A 20,835-nucleotide genomic window follows, 5' to 3' on the forward strand; every position below is an offset into this window, starting at 1 on the left:
TAATGAAGAACGAGGTGTAATTAAGTTCTTGAGATATTGTGGAGAGATTCCATTTAGGGCTTTATAAGTGAAGAGCAGAAGTTTGAAAACAATACGATAAGATACTGGAAGCCAATGAAGTTGTTTTAGAATAGGGGTTATGTGTTCGAATTTCCTGGTGCGCGTAATAATAATTTCAACATGAACGCTCCAAAAGTTAATTGTCTAAGTAATAAAGTACTATGCTATACATCAATGATTTGACAACAAGGTTGGTGAATATTTTTTGTAATTTATGATTTATGTCATGTACTAAGTCCCTCTGTAACGTTGATATTAGGCACGTACGGTTGTACATGTAAATATCGACTCGTCCCCCGAACAACTCGAGACAGTCAGAGTCAAGCGAGAGCCGAATGTTATGTTTGACTGCATGGGTCACAGCGCCCTCTACCATCGTCTTCAGCGCAGTATATCACCCGATATTTACTTATATCTGTGCCGATTTCATGATTTTATGAACGTCAGGCAGGTATGTTTCGTGCTGTATTGAATGACATGTACATAGCCAACAAAACTGATAACATTAACAGTGACAGAACACAAAACGGAATCGGAACGACCACCGAACTGAGAGCGGCTAGGCTGCGCCAAAATTTACCAACAAAGAACGGTATTACACGATAGTCGAGTTCCTGAGGGGGGGGGGTATTATTTTACGGAGACGTTTCAACAACAGCAAAATGTACAGGATTGTAAAAATGTCAGAAAGAAAAAATTCAATCGTAATGTGCGGACTGTCTCACGGTTCAAGTTCATTGAATGCACCTCCGACGACATCGGCCCGGTTAGCTCAGTCGGTAGAGCGTGGGACTTTTAATCCTAAGGTCTAGGGTTCGACCCCCTAACCGGGCGCCACGATATTTTTTGTTCTTTTTCACCTTCATTTTGTTTTATTTACGCACTATTTCGTGTCTTTTCCAATTTTTCACTCGTTTCGCGACTGACAGTACTTGTACAATATGTTCTAACATTTTGTGTCAACCGTACTCTTACGCTACTAAAGAGTCAAGACCCGTTTTTGATGAAAATTCTGGTTCTTTGGTAGAGCTATAGAAGAAGTTAGTCCGGAACAAAAGAATAATCCTGTGTAATCCTTGTGGCTTCAATGATAGGCTAACACTAATGCGATGACCTGGGACTGAAACCCTGGCCTTTAATTTAAAATGAGCATTTTTACCTCACTACATATATACATACTGGTTTATATTCGATATCATAGCACCACTACTAGTCTGTAAGGTACGCCGTGACGGTGAGGGCGAAACGTCACGACGTATCTTACAGTCTACACCACTACATACTGATTTGAAATTGAGGGTACTGTTAGAAGAAACAATTTTTCAATTTTGGCCAATTAAGTTAGAAAGCAGGGGTGGGGTGGGTGGGGGTGGGGGGGGGGTTGGTGGAGGCTTAACTAAAATAGTTTTTATTATCACACATTAAAATATTTATCTCGCCACTTAGTAGCGCTTAGCTTTCAAACCAAACCAAATCTTACCGACATATTTATACAGCTGATCGTAAACAAACAGGAAAAGCTGTAAAGTATATAATAACACGTTGCCCCCGACAACGGGCTCGTTGTATATCTTTAACATATTTTATTGTGCGCGTTCAGTGCATTAGTTGTGTTTACGTTCTGACCCAATCTGATTAAAATCATCTGATGTGGTGAAACGGGCGAGATGTCTTTATTTACCTTTCATCGTTTTGTTTCGTTTGTTCTAGTTCTGGATGATCACCGCCTTTTGCTTCCATGTACTGGACTGGTATTCAATGCAGGTCTTGCACTTGGATACAATCACTGTTTGCACACAGGATCCACAGGGAAGGCGGTTCTGACCGTACAGTTGGCTTCTGTGTGTAATACAGGGCTCAGTGAGAAATATATACAGCGGACCCCATTCACAACTTATTCCGCCCTCTACGGCAGAGTACGATTTCCTTAGTGCTTGGCTGTTCACGTGACTCTACTCGAGATTTCTAGACCACAGTCACTGGAGAAATAACAGAGAACTCACACACACACACACACACACACACAGATGTCACAAGTTTAACTTGAATTGGTCTAATTTCTCTCTAAATAAAAAAATACAACATTTTGCACATGGAAATTGCTTGTACGAAGAAACTATGCATAAATCTTTGAACTTAGAGTACATTTGAAATTAACTTGATGGCTGGTTATGGCAAATAAATCTACTCACAATGTTCGACGTACAGTCTCTTTTGTCCTGTGTCGAAGTGCAGACTTGGGGACACTGTTGACACTGCAACACACACACACACACACACAACTCATGGATGAGATGGTCAGCAGTTCACAAATACAAAGCATAGTGCCATACAATGTAGTTTTCACAGTCGTGGCAAACATTGAGTTTAAGCAGTAACAGAGTTCAGAAATTCCTAGGTTTATCAGAGATCAAAATCGAGAGTCCACCTCCCAGAACTGTCAAACACTTTCCCTTTCATACTAGTGTCAAAACAACTCTACTGCCTCACACGATTGGACGATATAATTGCCACCAGGTGTCCTTCATATAATAATATGCAAATTCAATCAAGTTGTTCACTTTCCAGCCATCTGTCGAAACATAATATGCTAATTTACCTAGCTGATATTATATACGAGTAAACAAGCTTTTTGATTTCCATATCTTGTCATGTCAACTCTGATGGGTCAACCTCAGTAATGTCGCCGACCCCGACCACTAAACTGTTTGTTTGTTTGTGTGTGTATGTATGTGTGTGTGCCAAATTATACTATGCATCATGGAACAAACAAACTTCAACTCACAGTCCCTCTATCAGATATGAGCAACATGGCACAAAGAAACTAAGATTGTGAACAGCGCCCCCTAGTGGTCAAAATCATGACATCATTTACATAACCGCAAGATTTGTTTTTAAATTAACCCTAATACTCATGAGTTCTAAAATTTTAACCAGTATGCACATGATTTGAAAAGGTAAGAGCTTTCACCTGCAAACTATCAGTATTGTTCAATCTATGATAGATGGCGCTGTTTATTATGATTACGTCACACACATCTCAATGCTTATTTTAGCCTCAAATGTATCTGTATGTATGTCTGTCTGTATGTATGTATGTATGTCTGTCTGTGTATGTATGTCTCTGTATGTCTGTCTGTCTGTATGCATGCATGCATGCATGCATGTATGTATGTATGTATGTATGTATGTATGTATGTATGTATGTATGTCTATGTATGTCTATGTATGTATGTATGTATGTATGTATGTATGTATGTATGTATGTGAGTGAGTTCATTTGTCTTTTCTTCTGTATCAGATAACATCAGATAACAATTATGTATTCATTTTGTATATTTGTATCATATGTATGTTCTTTGAAAGTGCAGATTATTTTGTCATCTGGGGAAATCACACACGAGACAAAACATATTTTCTATAAAAAAATCTTTATTATCCATCTGCTACCCGATATATCATGTAGGTAGGTTGCATGCAGACACAAATGCAATCTATTTTGGTGTAAGTACAAACAACATGTAATAACACATAAAGTTGTAAGCTATATTCAAAAATTTGATTGTCAAGGCCCAAAATACTAACGATACCATTAAAACCCAGTTTGTAAATATTATCTGTTTACTGATGATGAAGTCAATAAATATTAAGTTATAGGAAAACAGCTGTTCTATTGTTTGGGTAATGACATTCTCGCAAACCAGAGTTATTATTTCTACCACTACATTTCGAAATAAAGTGGGAGGCTCGTTAAGAACGTTGCCGTAAAACAGGTCGTGGTTTGCGACAGTGTGGTAATGAATATGTAAGCTGGAATGTCTTTAACTATGTACTGTAAATTCTTCTTCTTTTTGTGTGTTTTTTTGATGTTTTTGGGCAATTTTTAGTGTAGGAGCTGGTTCTCTAAATAAATCATTATTATTTATAATATCTCAGAAAACTAAACAAAATTGGATTTTCATGTTATACAAGTTTTCTGAGATTTGAGTTGATTAGTTAATTAGTAACTACTTTCTAGCTTCTCGCCAGCTCTAATACAATTTTGCACACACTGTGTGTATTGTATGCTTTCAATGTTATTTTTTTAATGTGGTGGGTGAATAAACATCATATCATGAGGTAATATGCAAGAAGTCAATTAGACTATGGTAGGTAAATAAACATTATTTATAAACAAGCCTGTCATTACCATGACAACTACCTGTCATTACCATGACAACTACCTGATATTACCATGACAACTACCTGATAGTACCATGACAACTACCTGACATTACCATGACAACTACCTGATATTACCATGACAACTACCTGACAGCACCATGACAACTACCTATCAATCAACTTTTATTGTATGGTTTAACACTTTAAGTACATTTGCCTTTGATGTAAGTTATAAAAAAATCATCAAAAACCAACCAAAGTTAACCAATCAACTATCAACCAATGGTAAATGAAAGTGTTGTATCATACTCAGCTGAAGCTAACACAACCCTACCAAGTTGGTGATAAAACAAGAACATAATAGCCTGACCTGACCTAACCTAACCCGACCTGACCTGACCTAACCTAACATAACCAAACCTAACCTAACCTAACATAACCTAACCTAACCTGACCAAACCTAACATAACCCAACCAAACCTAACCTAACCTAACCTGACCTGACCAAACCTAACATAACCTAACCCAACCTAACCTGACCTGACCAAACCTGACCTAACCTAAAGTGGAAAAGTGTATGTAAAGAGCACATGTTGTATAAAGGCAATATAACATGCAAAATTGTAATTATAGACATGTGACATCATCTGTATAATTATACCTATCTATATTTCAGAACGACTCCTTATACTTCCGCTATAAGTAAATAGTTACGTCATTTTTAAAGTAAACTGTCAAATTATTTAAAAGTTTTAATATATAATATTTTACTTTCTCTTATATTTTATTTACTGTTAAAGGATGGAGGTTAGTTTTTTGTCTTTAAAATAATTTACTACATGTAGATTGTAAGTGCAGCAGTCATCTGAATAGGGAACTTGCAATCCAGACTGAGCATGCTCAGAAGCAAAGGACTATGGGATTATCTGTGGTTATGGTAATACCTAATCTGGAGCTACCGGCAAAATAAACCTCCCACAATGGTCAGGGTGATTATGAATTGATTGTTTGTGGTGAACATTATTTGATTAGTATTTATTATCACATTTCCCATGATGCAACATTCAACATGGCGGGTTTGCAAGTTCCCTATTACACACACACACAAACACACACACACAGGGTCCCATGCTACATAAACCTAGTCAGTAACTAAGGACACATCTCGGGGTCCCATGCTACATAAACCTGGTCAGTAACTCACACTTATAAAGTCACTCATCTCATCTCTCCGTTGAGGGCGTCCTCATTGAAGGCTATAGCCATAGAGAAGTAGCTTTTAGTTCAACAGACTAAAACTCATTCATTCTACAATATTATTATGATCACAGGACAGGATTTTTCTTCAAACAATGACAAGGGTCCTGTTGTGACTGGAACAACGACTGGCTAGTATCCCATAATTTCTTTATAAAGATATCTGAAGAGCATAACACTGGAAACCAAGTTTGAGCATGCATATTGATTACTCCAAAGGTAATCTGATCATCAGAGAGCGATATTTTGAAATGTTTTAAAACTTATTTAAGCTATAATTGAGGTTGATTTTATTGTAAACATTTATTTATGATTACACTCATAAGATTTTAGGTATTAAACAAATTTTTTGATAACCTAAATTTTTTTGATAAACTAAATTTTTTTGATAAACTAAATTTTGAATCATTTACAACCATCACCTAAACATCCCCAGACCCCTCCTCCTCCGATTCCTTCCCCGATTCCTCCCCCTCTGATTTCTTATCATCATCATCATCATCATCACTTTCTTCTTTTTTACTGCTCTCATCTCCTTTTTCTTTCTCATGTTCAATCTTGTGTTCTTCCTCAGCTGGTGCGCCCTCTTGTGCCTCTGCAGCAGTAGCAGTTGTTGCTATGGCAGCGACACCTTGTCCAGTGCTGTCTGCTGCTGTACCAGCTTCACTGTCAGGCATTCTCATGTTGTTATCAAAGTTGTTTTCCAGTGATGATGTGTATAGGGTACCAGGTTTATCATCAATTAACTTTGTTTCCTCTAAGTCAGAGTATCCACCTTCGAGTTCACTATGTCCGCTAGGAAACAGCTGCAGAGTTAGTTTAAAAATCATTCAGGATTTGTTTAAATTTACCACAGCTGTAAATGTAGTATTTACAAATAAACATTCAACTACCAAATTGTTCTAATGCTTTAACATCCACATACCACCTCCTTATCAAAGTGTAACCGATCCTTATATCCATCTAAACATAAAGTAAAGTATCATACTGCAGTAAGTAAGCATTCAAATAGTAAACACTGTATCCTGCGTCTATCTCTATCAACCATCCACATACCACATTCTCATCAAAGTGTAACTGATCCTTATATCCATCAGTACATATGTGAATAAAGTAATCACTCCATAGTAAGCATTCAAACAGTAAACACTAGCTGTATCCTGCATCTATCTGTATCAACCCACTCACATAACTATATACACATTCATCTAAAAGACTTTACAGTAAGTAAGAAGAATGTCGTTCAGTTTGACTCCACCAAACAATGTAGATTTCCCCCCGGGTTTCCTCCTGCATTAACACTGAACCCATGAGGGATGGCAATCACTGGACTTCTTGGGAGATAAGTGTCTATATACATAAGAAACTTTCCAGTATAAATTTCAAAAAAAAAACTTAAGAACTATTCAGTATAAAAAAAAAAAAAATTATTTAATAAAAAAAACAACTTAAGAACTATTCAGTATAAATTAAAAAAAAGATTATTTGATAATTTTTACCTTTTGCATTGTGCCAAATATTATCAAAACAACGGCACTAGCAATACAGAATGACCAGAAGGTGTTTTGCATTCCTAATCCATCAATCATGGCACCACCACCGAAATGACCAAGGCCATTGCCAAGTCCCCAATAGAGGGCGTGTAAAACTCCTAATACCGTAGCATAATTGTCTGATGTCACTGCCTTGGCTAGGTATGTTGTTATGGATGCCCAGACAGCAGCGTATGATATACCTGAAAAGAGGATATGACAAGAGAAGAATAATTGCAGGGAATCGCCACTCCCAAAAACATTTTCAGAACTTTGGCTTTTGGAGAGTCTCTTCTTGTCCTTGACTCAAAGTGACAAGGCCCCTTAGGTCACTCATATTTTCCTTAACTTGCATTAAGGAATTCCGGCAGTGCATGAATATATCATTCTTTAATGCATATTTCTTCATTCAATTGCAAAATACTCGCAACATATTGGGGTTTGCATCTTCTCATCCTTGACTCAAAGTGACAAGGCCCCTTAGGTCACTCATATTTAAAAACCTTACCTTGCAGCACTTCAGCAGGCAATAAACACCAGGGATCAGTAATCAGCGCATACATTAGAAATCTTATTATGTAACAGATCAAACCAAAATACATAACCCATACAAAGCCAAGAGCTTGTATCAACCAATGAGATGAGCAGAACATCACAATTTCTGACCCGTACAGGAGGAGCGTTGCCAAGCCGAGAAGAGTCTCATCACCACCTAGACCAGAAAATAAAGGAGATGGCTATTTCATTTATGGATCATTTTGTTTAATGGAAATAATACTGGCCAGTGAAAGAGCATCATTGTTCATATGCAGTAGAAATATCTTGTAAGTTTCCATCAATGTTTAGTTGTATACTCTGTATACCATCATAGCAAATTATCCATCTGGGCAGGATCACATTGCCAGGTTCCAGTGAGTATATCATAGACCAGAAATCTTAGCTCATTATCACATCAAACACCTGAGTCCTCTTTTCCTAGTCACTTGCTGTATAATTTGAAGGAAATCATTATTGACTTTGTTTGCCGACAAATAAACAACACGGAGACCATTCGGAAAACAATGGAAAACATGAACTAGACATTCACACAGAAAAAAAAATAATTAAATAAAATAAAATAAAAAATCTAAAATTGAGCATAATCAGAATCATAATATTTTTATTAGGCCTTATTGAAACTCATTAAACTCTTCTACAATCACTTCTAAAAATTAATGGAATCTTGGAAAGTCTTACCCAATTCTCGTAGGTAGCCAAACAGAAAACCACGTATCAGACCATTACACATACCAAAGAATATAGTCACTAGTAATATGGATGCATAGTGAGGAGTTTTGGCCATTCTGAGCAGAGACTTAGGGTTGTATGTAGATCTGGGTTTATCATCCTATAGATAACATGACAACACACAAAGTGAGTGGCAGAATATAAAAATTCAAGTGACGCATCAAAATTTGGTGTTCTCCTATCTCTATGTGGTGACTCACAAGCAGTATGCCCTCTAAGCCAATTTGACATGCCACTGACGAACACAATTTGATGCATCAAAATTTGGTGTTCTCCTATCTCTTACTATGTGGTGACTACTAAAAAGACAACACACAAAGTGAGTAACAGAACATAAAAATTCAAGTGATGCATCAAAATTTGGTGTTTTCCTATCTCGTACTATGTGGTAATTTACAAGCAGTGTGTCTAAGCCAATTTGACACATCACTGATGCCGTTTCCAGTCACACACTAAGTTTGGTGTTCTCCTATCTCTATGTGGTGACTCACAAGCAGTATGCCCTCTAAGCCAATTTGATGCGCCACTGACGCACACAACTTGACGCATCAAAATTTGGTGTTCCGCTATCTTTTACTATGTGGTGAGTATGCCCTCTAAGCCAATTTGACGTACCACTGATGCACACAATTTGACGCATCAACATTTGGTGTTCCCCTATCTTTTACTATGTGGTGACTCACAAGAAATCCCAGTTTTTCTCATTTTTACTCACAACAACAAAATCTGGCTATCGTTAGAGGGCACACTGAGTCACCACCCCTGGAAATAAAGGTATTTTCACTAACTGAAGGTTATGTTAGTCGAGTTCCTATACAACGTGTTACTATAACAACCAATATTTCCATTCACATATGGGGAAAGCCGCTACTCTAACACAGAAACCTGTGCTACCCCCGACTGCGTTCATATAAACGTGATGACATTATGGCGTCCCAACATTATTTTAGTTTCAGACTGGAGAGGTGGAGTTCAGTTAATTAGCAATCGTCTAATGGAACTCAACTGCAACTGTGATGGATTACTACTGACATGCGTTGTTTACACTTCACCCAGCAGGGGTAGCACAGATATCTGTGCTAGAATAAGGACTTTCCCTGTATGTAGTGGAAATGATGGGAGTAATTAAATTTAATGTTTACAAATATCTCTAATGATTGTAGTCAATTGAGAAATTCAACCTTTGATCTCACCCTTAATGTTCCATGAATGAGTTGAAAAAAAGTAGTACTTACGCCATACTCGAACTTAAAAAACACAACAAGGAAAGCAAGTAACATCCAGCCATCAAATATGAAAAACAATATCTTGTAATGATGGAAGTAAAACTGGAGACCATTGCATCGTTCAATTACTAATTGTGATAATTTTAAAATTGCGATGGCAGGAAACACACTGTAAGATACAAATAATAAAAATGATAATTTATTGTGTAAGGACCATTACAAGATCTGTACAGAACAAATAGCAAGGGTTAAAAATATGATTCAGAGAAAAAAATTCATAAAAAATGGTTACAAAATTACTTTGGTTGCAAGATAACTGTCAGTCACAATATACTTCTGAGAGAGCTTGATGAGGTGTAAAAGAAGCCAACGGAGACAATTATAAGTTAAGTCGACGAATGAGTTATGTAGACTGTACTGCTATAGTCTAAAAAGACACGATTTCTCTCTAGAATACATTTAAATAAAGTGGTGATAGATGAGACAAAGGCATAAAGGTTTACATGGTAATAAAACTAAATTGCATAATTTTACCTTTTTGCAAGAAAAAAATTGTTTAGGGTCAGAGACAAAATAGGGTTGGTCTGGTTATTGGAAACACATTATTTATTTTATTTGGCCTATGTTACATACCTACAGATAGTTTATGGTAAATTTTTATGCGACCTGTTTTTTACTTTTTTACTTTATTTATTCCAGTGTCTGGTATTTTGTATTTTGTATTTTGTATGTAACAGCTTGCAGATTAAGCAGCTTAAGTAAAATTGACAACAACACAAACTGACATGCAATAAAATCAATAAAACTGCCCCAAACATTGAATGATATTTTAATACTAGTGTACACACAGAACATTTCTCACTGACAATTTATATACCAGTATACGGTTAAAGTCCATCTTTCGTGGTGTCCTAGAGGTCTCCTCCTAGAAGCTCTGCATGTTTTTTGACTCTTAAAGCAAATCTTTCATACCAGAAGCAATTAGACTTTTTAACGCCATTTTTTAAGCATTCTACTTGAACCACTTCCACTTTTTTGTACTGTATCCAACTTTTTATCAGACATTGCTTTTATCTGTCATGTGCAATATTTCTGTAGGACTGTAAATATTTTAGTGAGTTATTTATGTTTTCCTTTTTAGTCTGTAAGTTGTGACTTTGTTTTTATTACTGTGATTGTATGTTTTTACAGCAGGCCCCTTTTAGGGGTATGATAAAGTATTATCTTATCTAAGACTTATAAAAAGAGGTGCATTCTTAGGCCTAAAATTTTTTGGGGTTCCGATTACCTGACCCCCACCTAGTTTTTCACTGCCGACCCTAAACTCGTTTTTACATATTCGAAAACAAATAAAATAAACTCGTGAAAATTGTGCAGTCTTGCTAGAAATAGTGGATGTGAAAAATGACATCAACTTAAAAAGACAATATAACACTGTTCTTCAAATCTGTAATGGCTGTACATCTGATAGGAAGAAACCAATAACACGGAGACCATTTGGAAAACAATGGAACACATAACTACTTGAACTAGACACTCATACACGAAAATAAATTATAATAAAATAAAATAAAAAATCTACCTACCCCACCTATTCTAAAATTGAGCATAACTGGAACCACACATATTTTTGTTTGTATATTACAAAATGTAGCTTGATTTGCAAGAGTTTAAAATGGCCATATGGATGAGAATTTGGTATTTATTTTGGATTTTTATTTGATAAAACAGCTTCACTATGTTTTTCTACTTGAAAAAATAATGCAAAAGAACGTATACCAAGTCTATGTTCATAACTCAATACATTGCAAAAAGATGCACAAAGTGTAAAAGTTTGTTATTGTACGTACAATAACAAACATTTTACACATTGTTTAATGATTTGCCATTTATTGAGCTGTGAACATGGACTTGGTATATGTTATTTCACATTATTTTTTCAAGTAGAAAAACATGGTGAAGCTGTTTTATCAAATAAAAATCCAAAATAAATACCAAATTCTCATCCATATGGCCATTTTAATGTAAATAAGGTATCAAGTATTAAGAATTTCGGTTTCTACATTACAAACACACTTTGTAAAGGTAAGAGGGTAGCATGTTCTATATTAACACACTTTTTCTTATCTATCGAAATTTGTGTTCAAAATTATACCAAAAATAGCAGACGACACTTACGATAATATATGTGCAAATGCTGCGCATGCTCTCTGGATACCGTAATAAGTTAGTCGTTTTTCGCCCAGGGAATAAAACGTCGCTGTATCAGCCAGACTTTCTGTTGGCGATGTGAACATTTCACCGACAATTAATAACGCCATGTAGCCAGCAAATAGAGAATCAAGACTGCTTTCTGTGTACAACCAGCTTCTATCGTGGAGTCCATCGCCCTCTAAGTCGTCTACTAGATCACTGATGTCCGAATTATTATTATCGTCGATTGGCAAAAAATCATCGGATTGACGTATAACAAGTTGCAGCGATCTTTTTCTGCCTCCTTCTCCACCACCACCGCCTAGTAAATGTGACGACTGTGAAACATTTGTTTTGTTGCCAAGGTGTTTCTGTATTTCTTCACAAGATTTTTCCTCAGGTGGCGGCACAACTCCCATTATAGACATCATGAGGATTAGCGCCATCAACGACACCAACAGAGCTATCTTTCGTTTTTGGAAGTAGTCACAGAAGACGTTTATCAACGGAATGAAAATGAACGCGACAAACGGTCGTATTCCAGTCATGATGCGAATTCGTCTGTCAGTCATGCCTCTCTGTTTGAAGTAACCTTCAAGGAATGGGCCAACAGATCCAAAGGCGTATCCAAAAGTGAAAAAGTAGGCTTTCTGTGGAAGCAGATCAACTTCTATTTTCTGTACGAGTCCACGGAAACCCCAACCAGCACTACTCGGAGTGTTCCCTGCTGATATAGGCTTAGTTTCGCCATCTTTGCCAATTACCGTTTTTTCCTCATCACCCATCTCTGCTTCCGACATCATGTTTCCAAGCAAAGAATACTAGGAAGAAATATGAAAATTGTAGTCAGACTCTGTTTGGAAATATCCATTTGGCTGATTTTGTTATTACATATATTATGTTGAGACGACGACAACAACAACAACAACAACAACAACAACAACAACAACAACATCAAAATGGCACACGGGTTTTCACGCCCTACTGGGGGGGGGGTGTTTGTCACCTGACCGTACCCTGGGTTTACCAGTAAAATCTATCTCTTTCATTGACTGCATTTACTCTATTCTATAAAATCACTCACAATATTAAAGAGGGCAACATGTATTTCCATAATTTCATGATGAAAATGTCATTTCAAATGTAATAAAGACAAAACGAGCCTAAAGGTATCATTATAAGCTAGTGACGTAGTCTAACGCAGTGCATCTTGGAACCGGAAAGCCGACAATTCAAATACACAGTAAGAATATAGTTGTAATCAATCGTTGTATTCATAATTCAAACGTTGTTCTATGAATTGACCTTTGACCTTTGGTTCGCCTTTATTTCTATATATGCCTTGGAAACACCAACTGTTACAGTTCGAAAGCCATATAAGCTAGTTTTGTATTTAATCCTTTTTGAAAAGCAATATTATCTGACAGCATATGTACGGTTTTTTTCAAGTGGCATATAGTGTCCCTTCTTCCATATGTACACTGTCTGTTTCATATTACCGTTCCGTTCACCGACTCTGTTCAGTCGCACAGAAACCAATAAGAAACTGTACTACACTTTACGAGAGCAAGTCTTAGATTGAATGAAACAGTTTCTTGCGACATTTTCTCTAAATGAAATAATTCCAATGTGCCGCTATACAGACATTAAATGCAGACGTCAAAACATTGACATGGGTCTAGTTGCAGTATTCGGTTTATTTCATAATAGACAAACAGATCATGCAGTTTCGTTTAGACCTGTTGCCAGTTCCAATTCAGTTGCAGTGGGCGTCTCTCTATACAATGCCATGTAGTATGTACGCACTGAGGGGTTTGTATGCGCTACTCAGGGGGATGGTTGTCACATGACCGTACCCTGGGTTCACCTGTAAAATCAGTCTGTCACTGATGGTGTTTTAGTCTTTGTTCTATAAAATCACCCATAATCAAAGAGGTCAACATGTGTTTCCATAATTTCCTGATAAAAATGTTATTTCAAACATAATATAGACAAAACCAATCTGATTAAAATCCGATGTAGATGTCGGCTAATCATTCATTGCTATTTTACCTTCGTTATTTTGCCTGAATTGACCTTCTTGGTACATGTTTACATTTTTTAGCCTGATCGCCTCCTCTAGCTAGTAGATCGCGACTGTTGGTTTCTGCGTGGTTGTATGTACACTTGAAAATCACGGAAGTCATCAGAAACACCACCCTACAGTGAGTAACATACTACCATCAACACAAAAGTGAAGTTGAACAATAACACGTGTTTCTGCTGACACAATGAAAAGAACTACTATTCTAACAATAACAATAACAACAACAACAACAACAACAACAACATCAGTAACTGTAATACCACAACCACCACCACCACCACCACCACCACCACCACCACCAAAAACAACAACGGTAACTGTAACACCACCACCACCACTACCACCACCATCATCAGCAGCAACAGAACCACCACCATCATGGCAGTGAACCACTGAATGGCAGGCTATGCTACTGGCAGTGAACCACTGAATGGCAGGCTATACTACTGGCAGTGAACCACCAATGGCAGGCTATGCTACTGGCAGTGAACCACTGAATGGCAGGCTATACTACTGGCAGTGAACCACCAATGGCAGGCTATGCTACTGGCAGTGAACCACTGAATGGCAGGCTATACTACTGGCAGTGAACCACCGAATGACAGACTATGCTACTGGCAGTGAACCACTGAATGGCAGGCTATGCTACTTGCAGTGAACCACTGAATGGCAGGCTATGCTACTGGCAGTGAACCACCGAATGGCAGACTATACTACTGGCAGTGAACCACCGAATGACAGACTATGCTACTGGCAGTGAACCACCGAATGGCAGGCTATGCTACTTGCAGTGAACCACTGAATGGCAGGCTATGCTACTGGCAGTGAACCACTGAATGGCAGGCTATGCTACCGCCACTGAATGACCGGCTTATTTCATTAACTAATCATGCAAACAACTTGTACACAGTATTGTACCAACATATGAGATACAAACAATGTCTGCACGCACGCACGCAACTCTTAATAGTGATGACATATTAAAATCAGAAATATAAAGGAATAGGTTATGATACATAGAAAATAAATCAATTAGTCACTATGACAACAGAATTAGCATATATAATTAAAAAACATCTGATAAATATTAACATGAAAAAAGTAACGTTATTTACCCTAAATGTGGTTACAAGTAGTTGACTGATGTAGAGGCATGTACAACTTGGATTTGCATCGTATGGTTTACTTGATATGGTGTCTCATATTGAATTAATTGATATAAATCACAGACACAGACAATTACAAAGGGCAAATATGATCTCATATAAATTATTGTCATGAACCAAAGTAAGACTTTGAAATGTTTTTGTTCGTTTTTAGTGTTTTAGTTGGCTGATAAATGTAATTCTTACCTCGGCAGTATCGGGTCCGTTGAGGTTGTGACGTCGTTTCCAGTTCCAAACGTCAAAAGACGTGGCACTCATTATGTCCATGTCAGAGGAACAATGTTTACTCTCCTTCTGGTTCAATTGCTGAGCTTATCACCATGGCAACACTTTCAGTTATTGGTAAAGTAGAGATTTATGATATCGAGTAGGGGACCGTCTCAAATTATTTCACTCTCTCCCATCAGACACTCTTTTTCCTCTTGCTCTGTCTGTCTGTCTGTCTGTCTGTCTGTCTGTCTGTCTGTCTGTCTGTCTGTCCGTGTGTATGTCAGTCAGTCAGTCAGTCAGTCAGTCAGTCTGTCTGTCTGTCTGTCTGTCTGTCTGTCCGTATGTCAGTCAGTCAGTCAGTCAGTCAGTCAGTCAGTCAGTCAGTCAGTCTGTCTGTCTGTCTGTCTGCCTGCCTAAAATTTCTGACGTTTCTGACGACAAATGCGAAAAAGTTGACCCCCAACATTATGAACGTTTTTATCCCTTTCCCAATATTACTCTGAGAACTCAATTTTGACGGAAATCAATGAATAACTATTGTTGCTATGGTTTCCAACAAAAATGTTCGGTCGTCAATCTTTTTCAGAAAAATAAAAAGCGAGAATTGCTTAAATGTAAAAAAATGTTGACAAAAATCTTAGAATGGTTTTTAATACGTACGATTTCTTGCCAAAAAGCGTTTGGTCTATCATAACAATTCAAGGAATACAACATGGCGGGATTTCTTGGTAATACAAATTCGTTGACAACAATGGGGTACAATTATAGACAGCCCCTGAAAAAAAGACAGCTGTTACCACAGATTAATTTGTATGCATTTTTCTACTCCATGGATACCGGCTGGTACAGATTTGCTTGTATTGTTGAAACTAATATTATTTGAAGTACCGGCGGAAATGTTACAATGGAATGGTTTACTTTCTGTTTAAATATGACATTTTACAGTACATCGTGTCACGTTTGAAAGAATATAGACATGGTTTACTAAAACAAGGTAGGCTTGCCACTAGTTGACGATTTTTCGTCATTTCAAAAGAACTACACTCGGAATTTGATGCAATCGGTGACATCATAGATGACGTCATTATCAGGACAGGGTCATGTGACGTGATGTACGAGCCATTTCCCGATCCGTTTATGACGTAGGAGCTCTCCAATACCACAGGGACATGCAATATTTCTTAGATTATTTTTTACTCGTCTACAGCCTCAATTAAAGTGGCTCAGGGTGGGGGGGGGGGCCCGAAACATTGCTAGGCTTGATATTATGTTTATTTCAGGTATACCCTTTACAAATCTTGTAACCCCCTAAACCAAGAGACAAATGCCGATATAACCTATCCTTACTATAATTTTTTCATAAAATGAAATAAAAATAATTATATTTGATATGAAGGTATAACTTACCTTTCTATTCTATTTAAAGCATTTTTCTATGAATCTGTCACTCTATCTATCACCGCCTACAGTTGTTGTAAATGTTAACTCCTCCTTCCCATCATCATCAGAGGATAATTTATTAGCTAATCTTCCAAATTCTTACTGCATCATATTTTTCTTTCGCCCCGCAATTAATATTTTGCAAAACAGCGCCCTCTCTGGCAGGAATAAGCAAGTGACTGGACTGTCGACATCATCATCATCATCATCATGGATCGATCGATCGATCGATCGATCGATCGAGAGGGGGAGAGAGAGTGAGAGTGAGTGAGAGAGAGAGAGAGAGAGAGAGACTGAGAGAGAGAGAGAGAGAGAGAGAGAGAGAGAGAGAGAGAGAGAGAGAGAGAGAGAGAGAGAGAGAGAGAGAGAGAGAGAGATTTGTTTACCGATGTTATAAGTTGTTACTTGGAGTCTCATACTTCTGCTAAAGACTTAGCGAAAAAACATCCATATAAATACACGTGTACTGCCATTAGTCGGATCAGTTGATGTTTACACTAACTGGTACACGTTAACTGGGCAAATAACCAGTGAGTTTGTTCTCGGATTAGCAAGATACTAATTAATGCAAAGCTGATAAACTCTGATAAGACAGTGATAACAGGTACTAAACAGTGACAGGAAAGACTATTTTGAAATGTACAGAAAATAATATTAGAAATCTGGAAAATCGTGATAATATAAAATTGATTATTCGTCCTTTTCCCTGTGATTACAAACACACAGACTCAGAAACACACAGACACAGTACAGACACAAACTTAGAAACACATAGACACTGACAGTGTGACACACAGTACATGTATGTATGTATGTATGTATGTATGTATGTATGTATGTATGTATGTATGTATGTATGTATGTATGTATGTATGTATGTGTATGCATGGAAGTATCTGTGTATGTGTATGTGTATGTGTGTGTGTGTGTGTGTCTGTCTGTCTGTCTGTCTATCTGTCCGTGTGTCTGTGTCTGTGTCTGTGTCTGTCTGTCTGTCTGTCTGTTTGTCTGTTTGTTTGTTTGTTTGTTTGTTTGTTTGTCTGTGTCTGTGTGTTTGTGTTTGTGTTTGTGTTTGTGTTTGTGTTTGTGTTTGTGTTTGTGTTTGTGTCTGTGTCTGTGTCTGCACTGTGCCTGTGTGTTTCTGAGTTTGTTTGTGTGTGTAATCTTGGAAAAAATCATCTCGATTAAATTCCGTTATTTAATTAATTTAGCCAAAAAACAATACATTGTGTGGCCAGGCGTCATTCTTTAGCTTTTGCTCGGCAACAATAGGAATACAGACCTGAAGTATAGAAGTAGAACTACTTCTATGCCTGAAGTATCGTTACAAGACTTGTATTTCCCTTTCTCCGATGCTTGTACATCCGGTTATTAGCCTTTACTGGTTACGTAATATGTACTATTCGATTATACGGCCGTTTTGCACTACTGTCGAAAGAAGGAAGAAAAGGAAACTGTCCTTTCCATTTTGTTATAATTTGTCATTTTATATCACTATTAGACATTATGGATTGGAATATATCGAACCACAGTTTTGCCTTCAATGAAACCATGCTGGGGTTTCAACCGTCGTTAAGTGAAAATGACAGAATTTATCTGATCCTAAGTATCGTTATAATCATTCCAGTAATTGTCGTCGGTACACCTGGAAATGTGACTGTTTGGTGTATTATTGGGAAAGTGAAGAACTTACGAACTCACGCTAATATACAACTGTTAACTCTATCCATTGTTGATTTTCTGGTTTGTGCTGTTGTGGCTCCACTTTTACTCTACAGTACCATAAGTCTACTGGTGAGTGGATCCAATATTTTCATTGAAGACATTTCGGGGATTCTATGCAAGATGTACGTACTTGTTTCATTTCTTTCATTTGGTACATCCGGGGCCAGTATTACTACATTAGCTGTGACCCGAGCAATGGCAATCAGCGGAAGGTGTAGACGTAGTACCATGCAGAAGGTGATAACAGCATCAATAATAAGCAGTTATATCGTCGGTTTAAGTTACGGAATAATGAAGATTTCTGGCGACACAGGAACTCGCTTCTGCTTTATCAACACGCCTGCTTCACATCACGTGAAAAGTGTGAACATGTTTGGTGCGGCAATCGCGTGTGTCGGTGCCTTGACAATTTGTGTATCATACAGCTATATTCTGTATGTGAAATGCCAACAGCGAAAAACTTCTGTAATATTCACCAACAACAAAGCAAATATCGACAAACGTGATATTGCAACACTAAGAATTTGTTTCTTGTTAGTTGTTACTTACATCGTCTCGTATTTACCCTCGTCTGTCCTAATATTCAGTCGCAATAAGTCACCTAAACACATGTTCTACATACGCCCGTTACAGTCATTTTCTTATGCAAGTTGTATGGTTAACCCTCTTTTATACTGTCTTCTGTTTAAACAATTTTCCGTACATCTTGGTTGTGATAAAAGTCAGAAAAGTAAGAAAAGTCCAAAACCTGTGACGGTACTTACAAAACGGACTCAGAGATATCAGAAGGAAAAACGGCATGACATTTTGTTCCAAGAGAGACCAAATGACATTTTGTCAAAAGGGCGACCAAGTAATATTTTGTCACGAGAGCGACGAAGTGATATTTCGACACAAGAGAGACCAAGTGATATTTTGTTACAAGAGAGACCAAATGACATTTTGTCACGAGAGCGACGAAGTGACATATCGTCACAAGAGAGACCAAGTGACATTTTGTCACGAGAGCGACGGAGTGACATTTCGTCACAAGAGAGACCAAGTGACATTTTGTCACAAGGACGACCAAGTGATAATTTGTCACAAGGAAGGCCAAGAAACAATTCGCTATCAGTAAATTCAAATTCAAACGACGTTTCAACTGTAAAATATATAACAGTCGAAGTTGAAATGAACCCTCTGGCACCGACGGAGCATGCGTACACGAGCATTGGCTCCGATTGATGCCCATTCAAGTATGGACATTATATTCCATATTCTGCGTTTGTTTGTGTTTACAAGTGATTAATTTTGTTTACCATTTTGTTTACTATCACGTCCTGTATGCGCAATAACAAACTGTTCAGGCGAAATAAAAAACGTTGTTTGGTTCCGGTTACCCAACCCCACCTAGTTTTTCATGCTGACCCTAAACTTTCTTTTACGTATTCGAGAAAAATTATAATAAAATCGCTAAAAATTGTGAAGTCTCACGAGAAATAGTGGATGCGGAAACTGACATCAACTTAAAAAGACAATATAAAACTATTCTTCCAATCTGTAATGGCTGTACATCTGATAGGAAGAAATAAATAACACAGAGACAATTTCGAAAACAATGGAAAACCTGAACTAGACACTCACACATGAAAAAAAATATAATAAACATAAAATAAAAAATCTACCTACCCCACCTATTTTAAAATTGAAATGTAATCGGAACCACACATTTTTTTTACGCCTCATATAGTTTAATCATAAGATTGTTGCAATTTATTATGGTATAGACTTAGTTCATGTGTTTTCAAATTGGTTTTTTAAAGTTGTAGAAAAAAATGGTCAGTTTTCTATCAATATGGCTACTTTAGCCAAAATCAATTCCGTTGAAAATATATACCACTTCTCATAATCAACACTACATTTTGTTAGAACGCGAGAATTTTAATTTTTTGTTGTTGTAAATCTTGGCTTTATATACACCTGTTAAACTTGTATATACATATAATAACACTGCCACTTGACTAACATAACGCTCCTTAGCATCCGACATAATATCATGTAGTTGTTCATCTTATGATGTAAATGATAATATTGCCATGCCAACTCCAACATACGTCTTCTAAATCCATGACTGAGATTTAAACTCATTACCAGCAATTCAGAGGTATTGCAATGCATGATGGGTAATACTTAATTGTACTGTACGTTGTCACTATAAAGAAGAACGGACGTGTGCTGAGTAATATAACACGGCACGTTACATACTACTTACATCAAAGATGATGGATTATATTTCAAGAAAATTTGACATGTTGTATTAACTAGTGGAAGTGCTAGTGAAGTTAACAACGTATGCTCAGGCCTAACAGAAAAAAACATTGTCTGGTTCCAAAAGTCTGTATTCAGAAGCGGATTATATTTTGTCATATTCATGAAAAATCTTCAGGAATACTTTTTTTATTCAACTTTTGATATGCTTTTTAATGTATTATATTTTAAATTTCGAAAAA

General features: G+C 37.1%; 1 protein-coding gene and 1 non-coding gene across 2 annotated transcripts; one reads left to right on the forward strand and one right to left on the reverse strand.

Moving 5' to 3' along the window:
- Positions 1 to 821: 821 nt before the first annotated feature.
- Positions 822 to 894, forward strand: Trnak-uuu (transfer RNA lysine (anticodon UUU)). The gene has a single exon. It is a non-coding gene; the product is annotated as a tRNA-Lys (tRNA).
- Positions 895 to 5,854: 4,960 nt separating this feature from the next.
- LOC144450301 (major facilitator superfamily domain-containing protein 6-like) lies at positions 5,855 to 15,228 on the reverse strand. The gene is made up of 7 exons (XM_078140897.1): positions 15,158 to 15,228; positions 11,705 to 12,540; positions 9,536 to 9,695; positions 8,250 to 8,400; positions 7,522 to 7,725; positions 6,981 to 7,216; positions 5,855 to 6,287 (listed from the first exon to the last, which is right to left on the reverse strand). The coding sequence occupies exons 2-7, from the start codon at positions 12,520 to 12,522 to the stop codon at positions 5,904 to 5,906; spliced, it is 1,953 nt and encodes a 650-aa protein (XP_077997023.1). The 5' UTR covers positions 12,523 to 12,540; positions 15,158 to 15,228; the 3' UTR covers positions 5,855 to 5,903.
- Positions 15,229 to 20,835: the final 5,607 nt, after the last annotated feature.

Source organism: Glandiceps talaboti, chromosome 19, assembly GCF_964340395.1.
Source record: "Glandiceps talaboti chromosome 19, keGlaTala1.1, whole genome shotgun sequence".
NCBI classification, from domain to species: Eukaryota; Metazoa; Hemichordata; class Enteropneusta; family Spengelidae; genus Glandiceps; species Glandiceps talaboti.